Here is a 26,551-nt window from a genome sequence, read left to right on the forward strand (position 1 = left end):
GTGCATGGGAGTATTATGTTATAATATTACAGGTATATCATATTATTTTGAGTAATTATAAGAGTACACATTAGAATAATTATTTGTGCTTAACAGGTCAGTATATATTAGTCTCTCTCTCTCTCTCTATATATATCTGTGTGTGTGTGTGTGTGTGTGTTTGTGTGGGTGTATAAATTATAATTAAATTATATATTTTACACTTCAAAATGAAAGCAATATCATCATAAAAGTATCATAAAATTTGTCAGTACAACTCAGCCATTATTTAGTAATATGGTTATATTTAGTAATATTTATTAATACAAATTAATGTTTTAATATGTGGCATATTCATGAGAGAAAAACTATGTCTGATTTATGAATGAATTGTATAAGAAATCAGATTTATTGAAAATATCTAATCGAAAGAGTGACCAGTTAATTCACCCAGATTTTTTTCCCTTCGTTCTGTTACTTTTGACAGACAGATTTGTTTTGAATTGACTTGGATTTTAATTTACCATATTAAAATATAATTTGCAGTTAATACTACATTACAAAGTAAAAAAGAAGAAGAGTCGAATGTGATGATCAGAAGTAATTTATAAACACAGCACAAATCACATATTGTATGATGCAGAAAATATAAAATCAAACACAAAGAGTCCTAGGTTTCCATCGATTTCCTTTTTCCAAACTCTGAGATGCATCAGTCTTTGATGTTCTGATTAGATGGGCCAGGTCTTGGTGATTTTCAGGTGGTTTAGTTGGTCTGCAATGTATTTGTGTTCAGGAAACTTGGCTTGTCGTGTAGCTTTGATTTGTTGCCACATCCACTCACGCCTCTGTGCTGCGTGGCCTTGCTCCTGTTCCTGCGTCATAAATGGCCGGCTGATCCAGTATTCATTCTCTGCTTCCTGTTCCAGGCGTTGAATAACATTGCGTTTCATCTGCCAAGTGACTACCCGTGGTCGACGGTGCTTCCCAATCCACTGCTTTCCTGGGATTCCCTTTCGCAAAAGCGCCAAAGTCAAGAACATCCTGCAGTCAGCGACGGGTTACAAAAGTTAATCTGAAATAAATCACAAAGAAGTTCAGCTACAAATCTCGCATCAGAAATTGAGGAAAATATTAGAAAATAATAAATTATTGATAAAAAATAATTAATGATTAAAACAATTTTGTTTTATTAAATTGCATTTAAAATGACATACTCATGTAAACAATACAAGACAGTACAGTAAATGCTCAGTTTTGGGGGCTATTCAGCCAGAATTTAGAGTTTTGAGTTGAACTTCATTACTATCAAGTATTTAAACTGGTAAACAATACATCTAGTCTTTAATCGACTAAAAAGTGCAATATTATCTGTAAATCTGAGATATATATATATATATATATATATATATATATATATATAGAGAGAGAGAGAGAGAGAGAGAGAGAGAGAGAGAGAGAGAGAGAGATGGATGGATGGATGGATGGATGGATGGATAGATAGATGTATTTCTGAACTCTCTACAGTCTAAGCGAACCATCTGACCTTGACTTGAAATGGCACTGATATCAAATCAACGACATTTTAAATGGAAACAAGCAAAGACAATTAATTATAAATCGTATACAGCGATATGTCCATCTTAATATCTAAACATTTCAAATACGCTTTTAGCACGTTTTAATGTCTCCTACATCACATCATTTACTTGCATGCAGGCTGTAAGCGAGTAATAAACAATACCGTTCGTACAACAACGACGAAAATAACATTTACTCAGAAGTGTAAAAGCATGAAGATGAAAATAAGTTAATTTCTTACAACAGTAATGATTAAGACATTAAATAACTTACACAATCTTCTGTCCAAATCCCCGGCCTGCATGCCTCGGACACACTGCTGCTGAATGTCAGAAGTGCGATTATTGCAGCGCCACCTACAGCACTGGATGCTGCAGTACAGCGCGCTCTGACTGATGAACTTCAAAAATCTGGAAGGGCAACTTCATTCAATCAGAATTACCAGAGGAACAGAGCTGTTTAATTCATTGTGTGTAGCTATAAAACCCGACCACAGTTTCTCAAATTTGTAGGTGTCCAGGTACAGAAAGTGAATGATCAAATGTGAAAATAGCACTGTCTTCAATGTAAAAATAAATAAATAAATATACAGTCAAACCAAAATTTATTCATACACCTTCAGCATTTCTCACATTATCATAGTTTAGCCTATTTGCTATAGTTTAGAAAATGGTAATAAAATATGACAAGAGCTCAGAGTTAAACTGTGTCAGAACGAATGTATCTTGATAATGTCAGTTAACTTTGATGGAAAGGTAATGATTACAATCAGCTTGTTAATATGACACTATTTAAACAACTATCAATACTTCGTTGACCAATTACCAATCTGTCTGTGGGGTAAAAAGTTCCCTCAGGCATGGGCCCCTATAATCAGATGTTGTTTTTTGACTCCAGCTCAGCATTTAACACTGTCATTCCCTTCAAGCTGACCACAAAACTTGGAGACCTGGACATTAACACTTCCCTCTGCAACTGGATTATGGTCTTTCTGATCAACAGACCTCAGCATGTTAGGTCAGGCCACACCTGCTCCACCTCCATCACACTCAACATCGGAGTACCACAGGGCTGTGTGGACACTGAAGAAGAACCAGTTGTCTTCAGCCATCCTGGTGAACTTCTACCGGTGTGTGACCGAGAACATCCTGACCAGTTGTATCCCAGTCTGGTATGGGAACTGCTAAGTTGCTGACAGTCCTTTCCTCACAGCTGTCAACTTACTGAATTCAAACCACTGGGATATTTTTCAATGCACTTTTTTAATGTCCATTGCACTAGTGTAAATGATGTTCATATGTTCATAGTTTCTGCTTATAGTGTACATACACTTATTACATAATCCATCTATATAGTATGTTTATAGTACACTTATCTGTGTATCATGCTTAGAGCATTTAAAAATCTGTTGCTCATTTGTAACATATTATAGACACTGTATATCCTTAACTTACTGCTTATTGAACTTCTGGTTAGATGCTAACTGCATTCCATTGCCTTGTACCTTACATGTGCAATGACAATAAAGTTGAATCTAATCTTATCTAATTTGAAAGGTTTAATGGTTTAATGAAGACGGTTTAAAAAAAGAAAGAAGAAAAAAACACTTGCGAGTGTTTATTCTGCAAAAAAAATGACTGTATCTGACTGTACATTACACAACGTATTTCTAAGTATGGAAATTAAGTATTGATTTGGTTGTAATAAGCACAGATAGACAGCGGCGCGTATAGCCGTGACGGGTCGAGTGACAGGCGCACATAGCGGTGACAGGTCGAGTGGCAGCTGCCACTAGCGGTGACGGGTCGAGTGACAGGTCTCAGTGGCAGCTGCCCCTGCCACGCAAAGATTTTACCCCTACTGGGAGAGACAGCACATGATTATTGAATGTCGTTATTCAGAAATATTGACTGCTGTAGGCCAAGATTGACCAAACAGAAATAAATTATATAAACTGAAATGTAAATAAAACAAATGAAATAAAAATAAAAATATTCATGTGACCAAAAAAAAATGGTATATATATAGAGAGAGAGAGATAGAAAGAGAGAGAGAGAGAGAGAGAGAGTCAAAATAATAGTCACGTGATTGGAATCTGTCCAATGAGAGTTCAGTACCACGGCCCGGAAGCGTAATCCGGTTCATGTTTTTGTGTTCCTCTCCAGGTCTTTGATGTTTCTGTGCTGCGGCTCCGGTCGTGTTTTGGTCAGGACTCAGGAGGAGGCAGAAAGATGACAGCCAGAAAGTCCGGGTCTCGATTAGAGACTGAAATAGAGCGCTGTCGATCAGAGGGACAATGGGACAAGATCCCAGAACTCGTGCGCCAGCTGTCTGTCAAACTCATCTCAAACGGTGTGTGTGATTTCTGTCTTCTGTACTCCTGGCTAACGCGTTAGCTCGGACAATGTGTGTGTGTCAGGCCTGCTGGCAAAATCCGTGTCACATTCATTCCTGTGCGGTTAACTACACATTTACAAATCACTGAGAGACCTTTTCTTTTCAGGGTGTCTAAAATGTGATATTAATGCCTTTTTGGTGTTAACGTATTGTGCTCGTCTGTCCAGTACACTTCTTGATTGTCCATACAGCTGTGTCCATTCATCTTCATGAAATGAAAAAAAAAAAAAAACTTGAAAAGTACTTACGACTGGCATTTGTTAATGTAAAATGGACAGAAATATATTTTTTTCTAGTGGTTATAAGTAAAAAAATACATTTAATAATTGTTTATAACAATCAAATATATTTAAAAATGTAATATACAACAATAACAAAGTTATACTTAAGTCTGTTAATAATATTATTAATTAATACTATTATAATTATTTATTAATAAATTATATGTGTTTAGGCATTGTTATTTTTATTTTCAGAATTTGTAAACACATTTTAAGTAGAAAGATTTCCCAAAAATAATATTTTACATCAATATCATTCGTGAACATCTGGGAGATTATGCATTTGACTAGGTAAAGCTTATGAATTACAAAAGACTGTCCTAAAGGTTGATTTAATGTCTATAATGAACACAGTTGCGGATTAAATTGCCCGTTTCCATCTTTTTAATTTTGCCCTGTTCATTAAAAGCTACATATTAATAAGCATTATTGTTTAGCCTTGTATGAGATGATGAAAGATTTAAGATGTGCGTGTAAGGCAGATGAAGCCAAACGTGGTTGTTCTCAGAGCTGTGCGTGTGTTAAGACCCGTAAGAATGTGTTCAGGTTCAACACTGGATTATATCTGGGCTTTATGTAAAGCTGTTTTCACAATCAGCACTTCTCTCTTGCACTGCAAAAGTGTTTGTTTGTTGACTTACAGTTCAGATATGCAGGTGGCTCCTCTCCTTGATTTCTTTTTCAGTCAGAAGAGAAAGATGAAAGGAATAGTTCACCCAGTAAAAAAAAATTGCCATCATTTATAGTGGTACATTATGAATATGTGTGCATGATCTTGCTGACTGTCATTATGATTAAATTATCCTAGTGTATGATCTGCTTTTCGTCTATGTGTGCGCTTGTTTGAGTAATTTCAGGTGCCCAGTTCAACCTCTGCTTCTCTTGTAGATGATCTCGGGGAGCTTCTGCTGGGGGAGGCCAAACTCCAGCAGTACCTCAAGGAAAACCCCATCAAGCAGGGAGCCAGTCCCCGAGGGCCCCGGCCACGCCTCCAGGAGGTACGGAAACACTTGACGGCTGCACTTGATCGGGGAAACTTAAAGGTAAGCCTGAACTGTCTGGATCATCACTTCTGTCTGCTGTGTCAGTGTTACAGTGGACTAAAATTAAAACTAAAACCATTAAAAAATATATTTCTTGAAATCAAAGAAATGTTTAACTGAGATCAAATCAAATGTTAAATATATTTAAGCTAGTTGCCAATGCAACATTTCTCATTTTCATTTAGTTTAACATTATGTACTAAAATAACTGAAATAAAATTAATAAAACTATACATAGATATAAAAAATAACTAATAGAACTGACACAACAAAACTAATATAATTGTAAGTAATAAATAATAATGTAACAACTAATAAAATAATATGATAACTGAAAGTATAATAAAATAATAGTAAAAACTAGTGATGTCAAACGATTAATCACATCAAAAAAGAAACATTTTAGTTTACATATATATATATATATATATATATATATATATATATTATATGTATATGTATATGTATGTGTTTGTGTGTGTGTGTGTGTACGTACTGTGTAGATTATTATGTATATATAAATACATAAACAGTATTTGTTTAGAAAATATTTACATGTTTATATTCTATTTATATAATATATAAATATATTTAATATATTAACATAATATATTTATCTTTAATATTAAAGTTCATGTGTTTCTGTATATATATATATATATATATATATATATATATATATATATATTTATATATACATAATAAATATAGGCAGTAGTATTTTAATGATACTTAAATGTATGTGATCCCTTGTCAAAATTAAAGAAAATATGCTTAAAAATGCTTAGTAAATTATTAATGGTTAGTGTGAAGTAATTCTGAGGGGTGATACAGTATGCATTTTTGTGCAAGATGCATGTCAATGGAATGAGGAAAAATGCAAAGAGTAGAGATGCTTTTTTAATTTAATTCTTAAGTTGAACTTACTTTAAGAACACTGTGTCATGCACAAGATCCTGCAAAAGATGTGAACGTAAGCACAGCTGTCAAACACATCTGTCTACTGTATGTTTACAACAGTGGAAAAGCAGTGCAAAAGACTGCAAAAACACATTCGGTGAAAATGGCCCCTAAGTCTGGAATAATATCTTAACATCCAGATTTAAATGTAATAATTCATCAGAATTTAATTAAAAGATTTTTAAATGAGAAAAACCAAAAGCAATTTATTATATCCAACAATATTAGCAATACCGCAATACCAAGTTTTGTGAGTGAATGACAACCAGTTTAATAGTGGAATGAAAAGCTTATGATTATGGATAATTCAGTGCTAAGTAAATCTAAAATAGTATTTTAAACCAGTCATAGTTGAAGCCTTTTTAGTGTCATTGGTGTTTATCTGTATTTTACAGATGTATTTAAATTAAAATGTGGTGCTATATTTGATTCACTGTAGTATGCTAAAGTGTGGCGGTGTGTGTCTTCTCTTTCTCTCCCAGCCTGAATACATGCAGGAGGCCAGTCTGATCATGGCTAAGCTTTGTTATGTGGAGGCTGATTACAGGGAAGCACTGAATCTGTACAGTCGTGTGAATCTGGATGAGATGCAGCTGGTAGGGGCTCCAGTGTACAGACTGTCCATGATCGCTGAGGCCTACGCCACCAAAGGTAAATAATCAATGTAGTAGCTCAGAAATGGCATAACAGTAAATGCTGTTTTTGTGAAAGCACAAACCCGAGCTTGCTGTTGCAGGTACACTGTTTATGTATGCGCTGTGAAACTGTGCAACTTGCTTTTGCATAACTAGAACCCAAACATCATGTTTCTGCAATCAAGTACAAATTTGTGTCCTTACTGAAAGCAAAATGCTGCGCAATGCAACAAAATCACAGCAGTAGGATAATATTGAATATTTTATACAGCAATTTGAAGTGTTTTTTTAAACACTGGGATTTTACTTTTCATGCGGTATAAATTCTATACATTACATTACTTTTTTATTTTTTTCAAGAAATGAATGCTCTTACTTAGAAATGATGCATTCAGTTGATGAGAAGTGACGGTAAAAAAATGAAAATGTAAAAAAAAAAAAAAATCTAGTTTTTGTTAACTTTCCATTCATCAAAGAATACTAAAATAATTGTATCACTGTTTCCAAAAAAATATTAACAATGTCTCGTTACAGTTTTCAGGAATACTACTAATAACAAGTGATTTTTTTATTGCTAAATCAACACATTAAATGATTATAGAATCATTTCTAAAGGACCATGTGACACTGAAGACTGGAGTAATGGCTGCTGAAAATTCAGCTTTGTCATAACAGGAATCAGTTTAGAAATATATTAAAATGGAATTTATTGAAAAAAGGAAAAATTTAGTATCATTTTATTTTATTTATTTGAGTGTGTGTGTGTGTGTGTGTTTGATCATGTACTGTAAATGAGACCTAGTTGAGTATGAGAGACTTCTTTCAAAAAAATGTTAAAAATCTTACCAACCCCAAATATCTTTGGGTGGTGTATATCATCTTTAATTATATTAACAGTTATTTTTTATGCTCACCTGGTCAAAACAGTGCAGGGATGCTTCAAGGATCCCTGCAGTTCATATTTTGTCCTTTGGGAGGCAGCATTGCTGTAATGCTGTATGTGATGCTCTGCAGAGAAAAGTGTTTGCTACTAAATCCTCTGCTCTGAACACACACACTTTTAATTCCGAGCACAGTGAATGTGTTTGCCAGGACCGCAGCGTGAGGTCTTTGATCAGACATCTGACAGATCGGCGGTACTGTGGGGCTCTGGGGAAAAACTGCAGGGTGGCACAGAGCCTGTCTCATCCAATCACCTCCTAGCATTTCTGTGACTGACAACTACTTCTACGGGGGGCAGCTTCCTCCCTCGACCCCAATCATCCATCACACTCCAGATACCACACACAAACACACGTGTGTGTGTCATCTAAAAAAAACTCTCCCTCTTGCCTCCCTCTGCCTGTCCTGAGGCGTAGGATTTACTGCAGCCGTTATGCAGGTCATTAAAGAGCCCGGTCACGGTAATGGGGCTTGTCTTAGAGCTGGCTAGTATAACGGGCTTTTAAACCTGTAAGTCGAGGTACATGTGTGTGTTTAGAGGGACGCAGCAGTCGAGAGGAACAGATCTGTGATGAATATGTTATCTGTATCCAGACAGAAGTGAATGTGCCTTTTTCAGACCTTCTAAGATTAAGTTTAGGGCTCCAGTGTAGCAGGTCTATATAAGGTAAAGGGATTTACAGCATGTACACACTCTCTCTCTGTCACTCTCTCTCAGTTTTTTACTCCATTTTTCTCTTTGGGGATTGGTGTAGAACAATAAGACCTTAGAAAATCCCTATGCCTTCCTTTGTCACAGAATTGAACTTTTCCTTAAAGCTAGAGTGTGTCATTTCTGTGCCCATATGAGCGTGGTTCTCCACTGTTTCCAGCCCAAGACTCTTCATTATCCATAACAATGGTTGTACGTTCAAAACTTATTTTAATCTTAGGCCACTTCTGGGTTCAGGCTAACATTTTTTACCTAACATGTGCTCCCTAGGAATTGAACCCACAACCTTGCACGATAAACGAAATGCTCTGTGTATATATTAAAGGTATGTGTATATTCATTGTAAAATGCCCTCGGAATTTTAAGGTTTTATTAATTTACATTACTTTTCCTAGACTATAAATCACACTTTTAAATTAGGCTGCCTCCTATATCCTGGTTTTGAAATAACTGATGTTGAGGGGGTTAAATTAATAGATTAAAATGTCTCATATGTTAGTGGTTTTAGATTATTTTGATGCCTGTTTTGTCTTATTTTAAGTTATTTTAAGTTTGCTGAGGCTCACCTTAGTTGAGAACCACTGCTGTGCAGTGTAATAATTTCTTTAAAAAAAAAAAGTCTTACTGACCCAAACCTTTAAACAATAGTGTAGGTGACTTTAACCGTTCATTAATATATTATGCCAATCAGTCCACTCTCGTTCTCCTCCAGTCTTACTGAGACTTCACAGGGCACTTTTAATCAGGGCCTCGTCATTACCTTTTTGCTTGTGATATATTATTCGTCTCCATTTTCATTTCAGAATCATTTAGTGTCTCTGTAACCGACTGTTTTCCTCATCCTGTGATATCTGTTTTTAAGCCGTTATCTATTATTGAAGCAGTTTGAAATATAGTTAGGAGGGCTACAGTCTCAGTTTCCTGTCACATTGCCATTCTGTCATGAAAACTCTATCTGCACGGAGAACCCAATACTAACGGCAGCCAAACAAACAACTCTCATCATGTTTACCAGCCACCTGAGCGCTGAGTCTGGCCTGTTTTCCTCATGCTATGAGGGATTTAAGATGAAGCTGAAGCCAGTAGACAGAGATTGGCCACAGATTGTGTGACATGTCTAAGGAACCGTTCTTGTATCTTTACCGCATTACTTGGCTCTCAGCTGACCCAGACGAGGCAAGGAGATACGACAGACATCAGCTCGTGCTAAAACATTTAAAGCTTTTCTGGTTTGTCTGAGGTCTTTGATTTTCTCACACATGCATATTTAAGTGTCTTACTTCCTCTGTCTGGCCAGAACAAAGGAAACAAACTCTTATTATATGAACGAATCGTAACTTGTTCAGTTTGACCCTTTAAGATTGAATATAATATCCTCAAAGTAAGGATCAAACCATCATAGTGTATTTCATTAGTCAATTGAATTAGAATTGACAGAAGTGCTGTGCTTCTGAAAGTGTCACAAGTGAATACTGTGGCTCAGTAGAAATGAATGGAACTATGATTTTAAAAGAAATATGGTTTGATTGATGGCAGAATTTTGTCTTTGGTGTGATAGCAGCCATATGGTACATCAATACTAAATCGATTCCTCCATCAACAAATAAACAGCCTTGGGTGACTTATGAAATGTAAGTGCTGTCAGTCAGTTCAGTAATTCAAATGTCAGTTTTTTATTTTTTATTAATGTCAATATTTTTTCTAGTTAACACAAAAGAGGTTCTGTAGTTCATTTGGACAACGTGCACATAAATAAAATATCATTTGTAATTTATAGAATTTGTATTTATTTAATTTTTGCAATTTTTAAAAACTTAATAGGGTGTGTGTGTGTGTGTGTGGATAAAGAGTTATGATGCACAAGCCTCTTAAGTGCTGTTAATAATTTTCAATAGATTCTTTTCATTGCCATCAAAGTGAAAGAACTAAACATAATCATGAAAAAAATGCTAATTTTAAATTTAAAATGGCACTAATAGACTTTTGTTTTCTCAACTCTTTATATATATATATATATATATATATATATATATATATATATATATATATGTGGCAGAGCACTAGGACAACTCTGTGTGCCTTTCTAGCTCTTGGCACGTGTAAGTCATCTCTTCTCTCTGCTGTTTGTTCATAGGTCTCTGTCTGGAGAAAGTGCCCATGGCATCCCCATCACTGTCCAGTCGTAACGCAGAGCGAGACCAGGAGATAATCACTTGTTATGAGAAGTCCGGAGACATCGCCCTGCTCTATCTTCAGGAGGTAGAAAAGGTATTTCCAAATATTCTTACTTCACATTTTTTCTTCTTCTATTTTCACATTTTTAATTCACATTCTCATATTCACATTCTCATAGACATTTTAAATATACATAGATTTTCTTAGCAGCGGGAGAGATTTGCACACTACTGCTGGAGAGAGCCAGCCATCCATGAGACTAATCTCTTCCTGTCCCACCTGTGAACTTTAAATCACAATTAAAGCTTTTTACAGGTCAAAGTTCGTTTTCTTGCAGAGGAAGATGAGTCTCCGTTTCCTTTAGATGGTTTTCACAGCACTAATTCTCTTTGTTGGAATCGTAGTGCCCAGATTTATTCCCCTGCACAATGCTCAGTATTTACTGCTTGTGATTTAGCGTGGTGGAGAAGGGAGGGAGCGTCAAGAGAGAGAGAGAGTGAATGATGGCAAGAGAGGAGAACGGCAGAGCTTGTGTTCTGCTGCAGTGTTGACACTGCATTTTTTAGGTGAAGCTGAAGTTTTACGTTTGACCTTCATGCTAGAAACTCGTACTCTCCCAACCGCCATGCTCTCTAAAGTGTTCCTCGGGTAAATATAGTAAACAATCTGACTCTGTGTTTCTTTAGAAGACATTTGGTCTGGATTTGCTGAATAACTAATAGGAAGTGTCTAGGAAAGAGTTTGAGGCTGTTTCAGTTATGATTGACAGTAATATTTGATTGACTTGTGTCCTGTCTTCAGGCTCTTAGTGTTGGCATTCAGAACCGCAGTCCAAAGCCCGGTCCGGTCACACAGGAACAGGAACTTGGCTACTTCCTGGAGACAGGACTTCAGAGGGCTCATGTTATTCATTTTAAAAATGGGTGAGTATTTTTGTGTTTATATTGTCAGGAACTAGGGCTGGGTGATATAGCTGAAAATATATATTTCCATATTTGTCTTGACAATATCTGCTGCATGTTTTTTTTTTTACATTATTTAGAGCAAACATTGTTGCTAATTAGTGAAATGAAAGTATTGAACATAAATGAATAATTGTATTCAGCAAGGATGCATTAAATGTATCACAAGTGACAAAAGACATTCATAATTAAAGATTATTAAAATAAAGATAAAGATTTCTATTTTAAATAAATGCTTTTGAACTTTTGTTCATCCAAAAATCATAACTTTTTCTTGATTATAAATTCAGCATATAATAACCATTTCTGCTGAAAATTCAGCTTTGACATGACATGAATAAATTACATTTTAAAACAGTTTAACTTAAGATAACTTTTGGTTCTACTGATTTTTTGATCAAAGAAATGGATCCATAGAGACTTCTTTCAAAAATATGAAAAAAAACTCTTTCTTACCCTTAACATTTGAAATGTAATGTTATTGCAATGATGATTCTGAATAGTGATTAAAAAAAATTCTTTTAAATACAAATTTTGAAATAAATGATTGATGCTGACAGATTGAATTGATTCAAACAAACGAATCAAACCCACTTTATCAAGGTTTTGTAAACTAGATTAGTGACACACCAATCTAATCTTATTTGACCAAATTAAATAAGTCAAATAAAATAAAAAAAAACCAGCAAAATCCTCTCGAATATGTTGCATATATAATTTTCAATATACAATTCAGCCCTATCTGTAGCACAACACTCAATTATGTTTGACAGACCAAACAGGCTTCCTTTAGAAACACCATTCACTTCTCATTCCCTCTTTTCGAACATCTATTGTTTTTTTTTCCTCATCACTCCTCTTTCCCTCAGACACGTGCTTCAGTGAGTGGTCTAGGAATCTGCTGAGCTTTTTGTCTGCCCACTAATTCTCTAAGTCTGTCTGTGTGCCTTTTTTTCCCTAAATGCTTAATTGATCCTCTATAGTTCTCAGCATATGAATGTATGTGCGTTTCGCGTTATTTATGTGTGTTCTGATGCCACACTCTCCCCCTGCACCACGGGCTCTGCATCATGGAGTCATATGTTTGACGACAACTCGTACGTATCCCTACACTATCTTCATGTAGAGTAGTGCCATGTTTTTACTGTAGCAGCTCACATAGAAGCCAAACATAGTTAGCTGCCTATGTCAGCAGCCTTTAAAGAATCATGGGCACGCTCTCAACATAAAGGCTGCATTCAATTTTACATAAGGTACTTCTTTCAAAAACATTTAAAAATCTTACTGAAACCAAACTTTTGAATGGTAGTGTAGCTGTAGCAGACACTGCCAATGCACTGCCAGCTGTATCCAATGCAGCTTGAGGTACACATTTTATCAGTTTGTGCTTTTTCCTGGAATCTCAATAGGTGGACAAATCTCCAGTCAGCTGAAATTTGACTTTTATTACTCTGACAGACCTGCTGATTGTAGAGCGAGTAACAGATCTAGTATGCAATCTATTCAGTGATCATACTGTTGTAGTAGGGAAAGGGAAGACATGGGAAGGTTGAAGAAGTAAGAGACAAGTTGTCCATCTTCTGTCCTATTCATTTTTCATCTCTATTCTGTTCTGTTCGGTTAGGTGCGCTTTTTCCTGATTTGCAGTACTAGAATAAAACGTGCGGTGGACTTACACATGCCAGTATGAGACTCGCCATCATTATTTATTCGTGCAGTGAGTGTGTGGTTGGGGAGGGATCCTCCATATGGATGCAGGTGGGGCTTCTGTCAGTGCTTGAAATGCATCTGAGTGAAATATGACCACTGCATTGGTGCATTGTGGGTAATGTTTATGTTAGGTTCATAAATGATTGAAAGGCAATGTCTTTAAACCTGACACAACATGCATTTCCTACCGGATAACAGATGTTCAGTCCTCAGCCTGAACTCTGTAGAGTAATTTTAAAGGTATTAAAATTACAGCTGAAATTATTTTATATGTCTGATAGCAAAAGTCAATACTTTTATCTAAAAACAAAAAGCCAAATCATCATGAACAAAACAAAAAAAAGTGAATTTAGGCATCACTGCAGTATAATACACTGTATGAAATAGATATTAAAGGGGTCATATGACGTTGCTAAAAAGAACATTATTTTGTGTATTTGGTGTAAAGAAATGTGTTTATGGGGTTTAACTGTTGCTCCTCTATGCCCCTTCTATGTCTCTATGTCTTCTAAAACGCATCGATTTTTAAAAAGCTCATCGGTATGAAAAACGAGGTGTGCTCTGATTGGCCAGCTATCCAGTGCATTGTGATTTGCCGAATTCCTCAAGCGTGTGACGGAATTGTTACTCCCCTCACCATACTGTGATGCTGTGTCCTGGCACGACAAGACAAAAACAATAAAACCCATTTCAAACGAGGCATTTGTTGCATCCAGTGAGGACATAATTACTGATTATAATGACTTATACTGTCTTTTTATGCATTGCGTTGCATATCGCACTGCGAAAACATAAAACCTTGTCTGCATTTGTAATCAAAGAAACAACAAGTGCTACTCTACACTGCTCAAAACATGTGTTTGAATCATCAGTGGCGAATTCTTTAAATATGAAAGGCAAAATTGAAATCGCATCAAATGACCCCTTTAAATTTTAGATTTTTGTATTGTTATTTAATTATTAATGTTTTAAAGATGATGGTTGAATTGACCGTTTTATTTGTTAGCTCTGTTTCTCTCTGTCATGCTCGCTCTCATTCCAGTTTCGACACTTTTGTCTCTCTCAACACATCTACTGTACTGCTTCTCCCTGCATTCACATGCATCGCTTCACACCTCCACAGCCCGAAGCTATGTTCTCTGGTCTTTTACACATTCATGGTGTGTGTTTGTGTGCTGTCAGTTTGTAAAAAGGCTGTGGGAATATCGCAGTCTGAGGATATCGACCCCAGTCGCTGACAGGTGCTAACACATATAGGTGCATCTGTATCCAGAGCTCATGTAATCAATGGGCCCTACAGGCCCTGATAACTTCCTGTCCATTGACAATAAGCTGCTTTAGTTTGACTGCTTGATGCTTGAGCAAATTAAATCGTGGCAGAAGTCTGACCAGTCCTGAGAGTGCGTGCTTGTTTTCCATGTGTTCGTATAATAAAAAGTTTGTATGGAGTCGATGAGAAATTAGTTGATGTCAGCCATCAGGTTTTTTTCAGCTCTCTAGAGATGATTAATGGATCAGTTTTCTCTCCATTTCCCGGTGCTGCAGTAACCTGACCCGTGGTGTCGGCCGCTTCCGAGAGATTCTCCGAGCCGTTGAGACCAGAACCACTCAGAACCTGCGTATGGTGCGTTGTGTGTGTTTATGGCTTTGTGTTGTCTCTGTGTAGAATAGTGGTTCTCAAACTTTTTGACTCCGAGGTCCCTCATGATCCAAGACTAAATGCAAAATCCCACCATGAAGATTTCTGTAGATTTACTTGTAGATTTTCTGTAGATTTACTTCACTGCTTTAGTGACAGCTTCTTTTTTAATAAATTATATGATTATTAATGGGTTTCCACTTGTTTTATGATTTGTAAGCGAAGGTTTTTAAAAAGTATTTTAACTTAAAAATATGTCAATTTCTCTGCAGTCGTGACATTTAAAATAATAAAATATTTTAGAGCTTTTTTTCATAATATATTTAATATAATATAATTCTAATAATTTTTTGAAATTGTACATACATTTTAATCTTAATTTTTAGAGTTTTATCTTTTAAGCTTTATTTAAAGGATTTTATGTATCGGGCCCCGGCCCTTGACTGAGAACTTTGTTTATATATGTGTGTGTTTAGACTATCGCCAGGCAGCTTGCAGAGATCCTGCTGAGGGGCATGTGTGAGCAGAGCTACTGGAACCCACTGGAAGACCCCCCTAACCACTCCCCCCTGGATGACCCTCTCAGACCCACCCCTCACACTAAGGACTACGCTCTCAGCCGTCGCCCACGCACCTACTCAGGAGAAAAGTAGCACATCTAATTCAAAATAATAAATGCTGTATATACAAGTAAAACACTGGAATTTTCACAATTGGCACCACTGTTTCATGTGTTCCCTAAAACAGGCAACGTGTACCACCAGATACAAATTCTTTAGTCTCTTGTATGGAGGCACGAGGAAAATATTTTCATCCAATACTGCTCTCATTATCACAGTTGAGGTTGTTTGTTTGTTTTGACTATGGGGGTCACATCACATTCAAATTCTCTGTGTTCATTTTGTCTTTTGGACCTGAAGTCAACACGTCCGCCCATGGGGCTGGACATTCAAAAAATGTAGAAAGTAGACATATATTAATCTTACTTTTTCAGCAAAAAAAATGCAATACAAAACTGTCTTGAGATGTTGAACAAGACAATTAAGTCATATGTTGTTTGTGTTGTTATCGCGTTTTGAAATATGCGTATCCCTTAAAATACGTTGCCTGATACGGGTATAAAAAAAAAGGAATATCTTTAATATTGACAATGAATGGTGTCACAAGGTAAATTGTGGCCCCAGTTCTGATTATTCCATTATTGTGAATGGTGGGGTGGGGTGTTTTGAGGGGGTTTGCCGTTCCCCCTTGGTGTTTATGGGGAGTGGGGGGTGATGTAGAAAATACAGAAGTCACAGAAATCACTCAAAATATAAAGGTGGAGCCCCTTGATTAAAAAAAAGAAAAAAGAAGATATTTATATCTAAGAGAAGTTGGGTGGGGGGTGGGAGGGGTTAATCACATCAAGGAGAGCAGATCGCCCTCAGTAGAAATCGCATTCCAAGGCCAGGGGCCAATAAAGAAGAGCCTTATTGGTTTTCCGTGATTCGAGACCCAATGTACATAGTCCACTCTCTATTTTTTTTTTTTAGTTAAAATTTTTTGCAAATGTTAATATTTGCATTTAAAACATACATTACATTTAGATTACTGCTTCTTTGCATTTTTAACTAGGTTTTTATTCTTGCAGGGTTTCACACAGCTCATTTTATGGTAGAAAAAGGGTGTCCAACCCTGCTCCTAGAGGGCCACCATTCTGCAGCGTTCAGCTCCAACCCCGATCAAACACATCTGAAAAATCTGACAAAAATCCTCAGGAATACACACAGTGGCATGCGGTAGTTAAGGAACCCCCTGCAGAATCAGTGAAAATGTGAATAATTTTCAAAAAATAAGAAAGATCATACTAAATGCATGTTATTTTTTTATTTAGTACTGTCCTGAGTAAGATATTTTACATATTTTGCATGAGTCCCTTGTTTGTTCTGAACAGTTAAACTGAGAACTGTTCTTCAGAAAAATCTTTAATGTCCTGCAGATTCTTCAGTTTTCCAGCATCTTTGCATATTTAAACCCTTTCCAGCAGTGACTATATGATTTGGAGATCCATTTTATTCACACTGAGGGCAATTGAGGCACTCAAACACAGCTATTAAAAAAGGTTCAAACGTTCACTGATGCTCCAGAAGAAAACAAGATGCATTAAGAGCTGGGGGGTGGAAACGTTTGGAATTTGAAGATCAAGGTAAATTATACTTAATCTGTGTTCGGGAAACATACAAGTATCTTCTGTTGTTTACGAAGGGCAGAACTAAATGAAAAAAAAAATATTTCAACAAAATAAGAACAATCTTGAAATCTTCATTGTGTTCAAAAGTTTTCAAGGGGTTCCTAAACTTGTGCAAGCTACTGTAAAAAAATTATGTTTTGTTAAATGACATTATATGATTTTTTAGGGATGGCGCTAAACCGTGCAGGACAGTGTTGGAGTTAAAAAATGTTAAAATACAAATGTTTATGCCTCAATTTTAGGACACTTATAGACATGTACTACATACAACATATTTGGAATAATCCATGTTTGTTTGCATCAAATAAATTATAGAATTATTGATTACTTTTTTATATCCTAAATGGGCAACGTATCCTGAGAGATGCTCATATAATCCAAAATATATCAAATATATTGCAACAATTATTTTGAATATGTTTTACTTATGCCCAGATCATATAAAAAAGGGACATCTTGCCTGTTTTAGGGTTATCGTCTTTTTATTTATTTTTATGATGTAACATGAAAATTAAAACAATTGATAATTGATCAGAATCCTGGAAGTTTGTTTCATGTCACTGTGTTCATGATGTCATGGATGGAAAAATTCATGATGGCCTTTCTCTCTCTTTCTAGTTTGTTTTGTCCACAGGAGAACACAGAGGAGGCCTTACTCCTATTGTTAATCAGCGAGTCCATGGTGAGTAGCAGTAAAGATCTGGTGACTCTCTGACCTGCTGTGGTTTAACATCTAATGTTACTAGTAGTGTCAGTTATTGATAGTCCTTGCATATTACACTTCTGTTCAATTTTTGTTTGAAAATTCATAATTTAATTGATCAAGGACACATTCAATTAATCAAAAGTGTCAGTAAAGATGTTTATAATGTTACAAAAGATTTGTATTTTAAATAAATGCTGTTTGAACTTTCAAAACATCAAAGAATCACAGGAATATATAAAAATAGAAAACCCGTTATTTTAATTTTATTATAAATATGTTTCACAATATTGATTTTTTTTTTTTTACTTTGTTTTTGATCAAATAAGGAGATTTATTTCAAAAGCATTAAAAAAATAAAAAAAAATTGAACAGTAGTGTAGTGTAATCATGTATGTTTTGGGGAATTTGTGTATTAATATCTGTATCTATCATAGGCTAACAGAGACGCCGTGTTGAGTCGAATCCCTGAACACAATAACGACCGAATAATCAGCCTCCAGAGCGCCTCGTTGGTGTACGACCTGCTGACCATCGCGCTCGGCCGACGCGGACAGTATGAGATGCTCTCAGAGGTGAGGTCCTGCACACACTCATGGGAACATTCTGGAATACTCCCTCCCTCAGCTGGACGAGTTAAACCTCCTGGTGTGGTTGCTGTTGTAACAAGACCAGACCTGCACTCTACACTACCACTGTGTGAATGTCTGTGTCTGGTCTAGAGGTTATAATACTGTGCATGCACCAGAATACTGCTTCATATGATTTCATATTATTATATCATATAGCTTTTTTCTATTCAGAACTAACCTAGATTCAATTTAAGTCTGCATGTCGCAAATTTGACAAACAGCATTATTAATAACTTTATACTTAATGTTTTATTTTTGCCACGGACAAGCCGCAGTGTTTGTTTTCAGAAGCCTGGCCTATTTATGACATAACAGGCAGGCAAAGAAAAGCATTTTTGGTGTGTGTGTTGGTTTGTAGTGTGATGTTTTCATTAGTGTACCTAATGCAGGTTTTTCTCTTCCGTCTCCATCTGTTGATCATGCTGTTGTTGCTAATGTTGGACTCAGTATAACTTTTTGCTCTTCCTTTTGTATTCAAGGATTTTATGATTGTGCAATCACAGGGCCCCAGGAGCCTGTCATATTTAGTGTGTGTGCCCTCTGCAGGGTCATGTGTGTGTTTGTGTAGCTGTTTGTTATATAGATCTAATTGTTCAATGAATTGCTCTCTGCTAAGCTGCTAGTGTGATTAGCTGCAAAGCCTCAGAGACATACTGAATGCCTGTGGCACTCTGGGTAATCTTCAGCAGGAGACATGGCCTGGCTCTGTGTTTGACCTTTGTGTGTGTGTGTCTGTTGGGGGTCATAATTAATGTTCTCAATTCTTATCTGAGGTTATCTTAATGTCTCCTCTCCACAGTGTCTCGAAAGAGCCATGAAGTTTGCCTTTGAGGAGTTTCATCTCTGGTTCCAGCTCGCTCTTTCACTAATGGCTGCTGGGAAGGTTAGCGTTCCATTTTCTGCGTTCAATGTTCCTCAGAGTTCCCATAGTAATAGCAAACCTAGAAATATCAGGCAATTTTAAAGTTGTGATTTTAGTGAAATGAAAATTAATAATGGTAAAGTCCTTTATAAATTTATTTTATATCAATTTAAAATCAAATCTCCTATATATTTAATACTCACTTATATTCTCTTATTTATATGTTGGGGTCTATAAATTGTTTGAAGATTTAAATATATATATATTTTTTAATAAATAAACATTTTGTATTTTAAAACACAGTAAAAACTAATATTGTAAAATATTATTACAATTACAATTAACTGGTTTATACTTTTAATATATTGTAATAAACATAATTTATTCCTGTAGCAAAAGGAATGTGTGAGTAAAAATATATATATACATGTGTGTGTGTGTGTATATATATATATATATATATATATATATATATATATATATATATATATTAATCTACTAGTAATACTCTGCTTGTGATGACTCTTGTCTTGGTGTTTGTGTGTGTAGTCGGCTCGAGCAGTGAAGGTACTGAAGGAGTGTATGAGACTAAAGCCAGAGGATCCCACTATTCCACTGCTGGCCGTCAAGCTGTGCATTGGAAACCTGCACTGGGTAATAAAAGAGGAATCATGGGAACATGCACAGGCTAAATCGGGGAGCTTACCCTGACCTGTTTACGACTCTGTTAATCCATCACTGATAGACCGTCCACGAACAGTGAGATGGTGATGATGACATGGGCTGTGTATTTGTGTATTTTAGCTGGAAGAGGGTGAGCGCTTTGCTAAAATAGTGATTGATATGGGTGAGAAGGCGGCTGAATTCAGGGCCAAGGGCTACCTAGCAATAGGTCTCGTCTACAGCCTGGGAGCCACAGATGGTAAGCATACCTGCAGTAGAATGCACCATTACCTTTATAAGACTATAATCTTTACTGTATCCTCTGTAACACACTATATACCTTCCTAACTTTACACCCCGGTTTTGTTTATTGTAATGCACTCTGTACCTCTCTATAACAGTCTATATTGTCTGTATACCCTTTCTCTACCCTCTAACACATTCTGTACCTTCCCAATGTATTTTTATGCTATTTTTTTCTTTACCTTATATAATGCACCTAATGAACCACTCCATAATGGTCCTCTATATAACACACTCTATACCCTTTCTGTAATCCATTTTACACACTGTCTATTCTGTATCACTCACTCTGTACCTCTCTGTATATCTATATTATTTCTTTACCCTTTAATTTAATTTTGCTCAGTACCTCTGTAGAATTATTATAATTGTGTGAACCACTATTTACCCATCTTCTGTCCTTTATAAAAAATATATACGATTTCTTTTATCCCAAAATATAATTTTACATGTTTTTTCCACCCTCTATAATACACTGTATACTTTTCAGAGACATACTTTCATCTTTTATAATGCTTTATTTGTTCCTCCATATTTTATGATGAGGGTGGTTGTCAGCCATTGTCTAGCATTATTCAAAGCCCCCCTCCCTCTGGTATTTCTGCTATAATTATAACAATGCTGCTTTTTTATATATTAAATGAATTAAACACAATTCATTTTGAGATTCGGTGAGATTCAAGATTCTGATTATGCATGTTTTTCTATAAAAAATATTAGTTATTGGGGGGGGGGGGTGTAATTATTATTTCAGTTTTTTTTAATGGGGGAGCATTAATGTTTAAAAATATGATTTAATAATTGTATTCATCCTAATGGCCCACGTGGAAGTTTTTCCCCCTGCCCCCATGTGAGGAACCACACTGTTCTGCACCAATTCTGTAATTGAGTTGTCTCTGCTCTTATATAACACATTTTAATGCAATGGCTTTATAAAGCTTTATATGCTTTCTCTGCATTCTAACATGCTCTATACCTTTTTTTATAAATTTTATACTATTTTTATAGTATAATAAAAATAATAATATATTATTAATAATAATAATATTTTATACTACTATATAATATTTCAAATTTCTTATTTAACACACTCTGTAATGACAATTATATAATTTAATAACCCTGTAATGCTCTATACGTTGTCTTCCCTCTGTTATACACTCTATAATCCTGTGTTGCTCTTTCTCTAACATTAAGGGATCTGAAATCTTGCTATATCTTGTCCTTACCATCTTCTTACATCTGACGTCTGTCTTTACAGCATCTCTTCGAGGAATGCAAGAAGAGTATCAGAAAAAAGCACTGAGTGCTTTCCAGAGGTGATTTTCAGACTGTCCTTAATTTTCTGTCTCACACACACTCTCACATACTGTGCACACTGACGTAACACACTGTTTCTCTCTCTCAGGGCACAGAGTCTGTCCCCCACTGATCACCTAGCTGTTTTCTACCTGGCGCTGCAGCTGGCTGTATCTCGACAGGTAGGAGAATCAACATCTGCTGCTTGCATACAGGCAGTGAGAATGAAAACATCTCATTCTCAGATGATGCCTATATGTACTTGCATGTGGCTAATTTCATCTGCTTCAAGCCATATCTAGGATGGGCAATATGGCCAAAAATATGATCACAATATTTTTTCTATATCATTCAATATTGATACTTATCACAATATTTTTTTTATACCATTAATGAGGAAGGACATGCACTCCTCATGTTTGTTAGACCTCAGGAATGAAAGTAATCAAAGATTCTTCTGGTTTACGACTAAATTCAACATATTAAGCTACCTTCTCATTTAAGGCCCCATTTGAATTTTCCCTAAATTTTGTTTTCTTTTTTCCTGTGTTCTGTTTTATGATTTCATACACATGTATTATCAAAAATGATGTCTAGTGAAATTAATTATAATAAATTAAAATATAATAGTCAAATACAAATATAACAATTTATTTAAAGCAAAAAAGAACAGAACTTTTAAACTGTATGGATGAAAAAAAATGATCTTGGTTGTATCAAATTAACTCATTTTCAATAAATATTTTTTTTTAACTAATATGAATATTGATTTATCACCCAACCCTAGCCACATCTCAATCTTCTTACTATAGGAACTTTATTTTGCCTTTTATGTCCCTCTCAGTCTGTCTCTCTCCCCAGATGTCAGTCTGTTCTTTTTCTTTCTCATTTCTCTCTTGGTCCGATTAAACAATAAGCTAATAAAAGCGTCTTGTGTGTGTGTATATGTCAGATTCCAGAGGCTCTCGGTTATGTACGACAGGCGTTACAGCTGCAGGGCGATGATGTTCATTCGCTGCACCTGCTGGCCCTGCTGCTGTCAGCTCAAAAACACTACCACGATGCTCTCAACATCATCGAGATGGCCCTCAGTGAATATCCCGAGAACTTCATGTGAGTCTAACACACTCACAGTCACTGTCACACTTTATCTAACCTCTCGAGCTTGTAGTTTACATTTACATTCAATCATTTAGCAGACGCTTTTATCATAAGCGACTTACAAATGAGAACAATAGAAGCAATCAGACCAACAAGAGAACAAGAACAGTATACAGTATTCTTGGATCAGAGATCAGTCAGATGATTCCATGTTCTTTTGCACAGCATTCACACACACACACACACACACACACACATAAATAGTGGCAGGCAGTGTTTAGACATTTAGAGGCATGCCACAGTGCCCACTCTAATAAGAATGTTTGTGTTTGCTGTAGCAGCTGGGATAGATGGGTACATATCTGCTGCTGGCATCTTCAATTAGACGAGTTAGAAGTATGTGTGTGTGTTGGATGTTTGAAGCACTGGACAGTCCCCACACAAATTCCCTTCTCATTCGATTTGATCAGAGTCCTCTCCATCTGTGTATTTGTGTGTGTGTGTGTGTGTGTGTGTTGTCGCCCTTCTGGCTGTGTGCTTCAGCCACTTACATAATAGAAAAAAATACAACAGCTTTCTTTTTCCTCCAATCCCGTGGCCCTCTTTTTCACCCTGTTTTCCCTCCAGGGTTTTGTGTGTTTGTCTGGTTTGTGTGTGTGTTTCCATGCGTTTTGCTTCATTGCCTTGAAAGGAAATGCACCAGAACATCCAGCCCTCCTTATTCCACACACACAGACACATGCGACAAGATTAATTCAGCAGTTGTGTGGGCGTCCTAGCAGTGTAGTATGCAAATACAGCAGAGATGCTGTAAGAGTTCCTGTGGCTCAGTGGTTGAGCATTGCGTTAGCAGTGCAAAAGGTTGTGGGTTCAATTCCCAGGGAGTAAACATACTGGTAAAAAAAAATTCTAGCTTGAATGCACTGTAAGTCGCTTTGGATAAGCGTCTGCTAAATGCATGAATGTAAAATGTGTGTGAAATGTAGATGAAAGCATGGCTCATGAGAATGTGCGATCAGCACTCTGAATTGGCTGAACTCGGATCAGTGTGGCCTTTAGAGACCGCAGCACGTGTTTAAAGCTCTAACTGATCTCGGTTCAGCACGAGTCGTATACAGTCTCTGTACGGTATCTGCTTCACACACATCGGCTGGATCTTTTTACATGCTGCCATATCTGATTATAGAAATGCCCATCTGCATTCTCGATGGTGGGACATTCACTCAGCGTGAGCAGATCTGCTGTCTGCAGAAATGTGTGTGAAATACAGGTGTTATTAAGGGATTCTGTTTGCACTACATTACAATACAATATACAATACACCACAAATATACAAAACAGCATTCAATAATAATACAAAACATAATTTGAATGATTTGATATTTTAGTTAATATTTGACATTCAGTTGTGCATTTTCCCTATATTTACATTTAAATCACATTTGAATCTGTGCTCATTTCAAGAAATGCTTCTTAAAAGTTGTCTCTTATGCTCACCGAGGCTGCATTTATTTGATCAAAATAAAATAAAAACAGTAATATTGTGAAATATTATTGCAATTTATTATAAATTATTTTTGTTTATAAATGTTATTTATTCCTGTGATGACAAAACTGAATTTTCGGCAGCCACTACTGCAGTCTTCAGTGTCACGTGATCCTTCAGAAATCATTCTAACAAGAAGAACCCAATTGTTTTGAAAATACTGATATATTTTTACGATTTTTTTAATGAATAGAAAGTTCAAAATGACAGGACACATTTGAAATAGAAGTCTTTTATAACATTATAAATGTCTTTACTGTCACTTTTGATCAGTTTAATGCATCCTTGCTGAATAAAAATATTTCTTTAAAAAAAAGTCTTCTTGACCCTAAAGGTAAGGTAGTATTTGATGCTTATAGCATTTAAATTATTGATTTGAATTGTAATGTTTAGTTTTAAATGTATTTAAATAATTAAAATCAGCTATTTATTGATTTAATGGTCATTACATAAAAAGAATGATTGGCTTATCCATACTGACCAGAATTTATTATGCTTCACAACACATATGCACAATATAAATAAATTTAATTAAATTGATTAATTTTAAATTTATATGCACAATATACAACACAACACTCAATAGAACGCAAATACATAACCCAAATACACAATATACAATACATCATACATTCACAATAGATCAGGAGTGGCCAAACTTTTTTTAAAGGGTGCCATATATATATATATATATATATATATATATATATATATATATATATTCAATGTGCAATATGGCTGTACAGTTGAACACAGTATTCAGATTGTTGTATTATCAAGAGAAATCTCATGATCTGCTCTGTTGTTTTTTATTTTAAGTTATTCTAGCAGAAAGGGCTGAATCATCTTGACTTTGGTTCAAAGTTTTTTGTATTTAAAAGGGCTACTAGAAGAGACTTAGACTGATTCATCTCTATCTGTGTTCAGTAAACACCCATCTGTTTATTAAACACTTCATTAGACATTCTAATGAACGGAAAGTGATTATAAACACTTTTATTTGTCTCTAGTCTGTTATTCACAAAGGTGAAGTTGGAGACATTGTGTCGAGGTCCAGAGGAGGCGTTACTTTCCTGTAAACGCATGCTGCAGATTTGGAAGTCCTGTTACAACCTTACCAACCCCAGGTATATACACACACACACACACACTCCACCTGTTGACACATGAATGCTAGAAGCTCCAGTGTCGGCACTCACCATCACACAATAAGACAGCACAGCATGTCTCTCTGACTGCGAGGAGCTCACCACACCTTCATTAAAAATAAATAAAAGCACGGCTCATACCACTGGTGCATACTGTGATTCAGTCCTGCTTTCTTTCACTCGCTCTCTCGTTCTAATGGCTGGAATACCACCCCCATCACTGTCAGAATACTCTAGCTCTTCCTGTCAAACTGTCCTGAACTCAGTACCTGGTGACAATCCACCAGAGACCAATTAGCACATGGACACTGTAACCAAACTCTGCCACTGCCACATGTGGCCCTGGGTAGCGACTCTGTGTCAGGACCACTGGAGCTCGTCCTCCCTAAACCCCAGCGCAAAGTCGTCCTCGAACTCCGAACAGCTGCCACTCCATCAGAGGTTTTGGGGTACCCTCCAGAGACAGTATGAGGACACGTTTCAAATGTTGTTGGAACACAAGTTTACCCTTGCACTTTTGGAAAAAATTCAGTCTTTACGCACTGAATTGCTAAAAACTGTATTCCTACATATTCGGACTAAATAGTATAGCCATTTATCGGTTCTCAGCAATAACTAGTGTAGATAATAATTATCGGCTTATCTTTAATGAACAGAATTCCAGTTGTTTCCAAGGTGGCCGCTTTTTTTTAAGCGATCAGATTTATGTTTTTTTGTTGTTGTTGTTGTTTTTTTTAACAATTAAATTGGTTTAATTATACTTACATTACTTACACCCAAGGAATATCTATGAATCATATCATCGACACTTGGGTTTGAGCTCTTTTAATTTGGATCAAAAAGCAACTCTAGAAGCCGTTCACAACATGCAAGCCACCAGCTAGCAATGTCCTGGCAGCCCCCCGTAACACCCTAGCATCTGGGCACCAAGTCTCCACAAATTTTCTTCTAAATTACTCTCTTGCATACTTGCAGGTATTTCTATACTCCTTTTCAGATGAAAAGTGTTGCAGAAGCATTGTGGTTATGTGTGCAATAGCAGTGTGCC

At 36.0% G+C, this 26,551-nt stretch overlaps 2 protein-coding genes across 2 annotated transcripts in view; one reads left to right on the plus strand and one right to left on the minus strand.

The window, feature by feature from the left end:
• Window positions 1-567: 567 nt before the first annotated feature.
• Window positions 568-1,982, minus strand: LOC132113239 (large ribosomal subunit protein mL63). The gene is made up of 2 exons (XM_059521052.1): window positions 1,834-1,982; window positions 568-1,054 (listed from the first exon to the last, which is right to left on the minus strand). Exon 2 carries the CDS (start codon window positions 1,020-1,022, stop codon window positions 711-713), a length of 312 nt encoding a protein of 103 aa, XP_059377035.1. The 5' UTR covers window positions 1,023-1,054; window positions 1,834-1,982; the 3' UTR covers window positions 568-710.
• A 1,740-nt stretch (window positions 1,983-3,722) lies between these two features.
• Window positions 3,723-26,551, plus strand: part of LOC132113382 (tetratricopeptide repeat protein 7B-like) — a 38,049-nt gene continuing 15,220 nt past the window's right edge. The window contains exons 1-16 of the mRNA XM_059521167.1: window positions 3,723-3,912; window positions 5,127-5,281; window positions 6,724-6,892; window positions 10,665-10,798; window positions 11,507-11,628; window positions 14,923-15,001; window positions 15,493-15,665; window positions 17,865-17,928; window positions 18,387-18,524; window positions 19,381-19,464; window positions 19,993-20,097; window positions 20,248-20,365; window positions 21,671-21,728; window positions 21,818-21,890; window positions 22,661-22,821; window positions 25,366-25,513. Coding sequence (XP_059377150.1) covers window positions 3,792-3,912; window positions 5,127-5,281; window positions 6,724-6,892; window positions 10,665-10,798; window positions 11,507-11,628; window positions 14,923-15,001; window positions 15,493-15,665; window positions 17,865-17,928; window positions 18,387-18,524; window positions 19,381-19,464; window positions 19,993-20,097; window positions 20,248-20,365; window positions 21,671-21,728; window positions 21,818-21,890; window positions 22,661-22,821; window positions 25,366-25,513 — 1,902 coding nt within the window. The 5' untranslated portion in view covers window positions 3,723-3,791. The remainder of the gene's footprint in view (window positions 3,913-5,126; window positions 5,282-6,723; window positions 6,893-10,664; window positions 10,799-11,506; window positions 11,629-14,922; window positions 15,002-15,492; window positions 15,666-17,864; window positions 17,929-18,386; window positions 18,525-19,380; window positions 19,465-19,992; window positions 20,098-20,247; window positions 20,366-21,670; window positions 21,729-21,817; window positions 21,891-22,660; window positions 22,822-25,365; window positions 25,514-26,551) is intronic.

Source organism: Carassius carassius, chromosome 32, assembly GCF_963082965.1.
Source record: "Carassius carassius chromosome 32, fCarCar2.1, whole genome shotgun sequence".
NCBI classification, from domain to species: Eukaryota; Metazoa; Chordata; class Actinopteri; order Cypriniformes; family Cyprinidae; genus Carassius; species Carassius carassius.

What these genes read in the sequence shown, in the direction of transcription:
- LOC132113239 (XM_059521052.1), bottom strand. Translation starts at nt 1,022, where the DNA reads ATGTTCTTGACTTTGGCGCTTTTGCGAAAGGGAATCCCAGGAAAGCAG.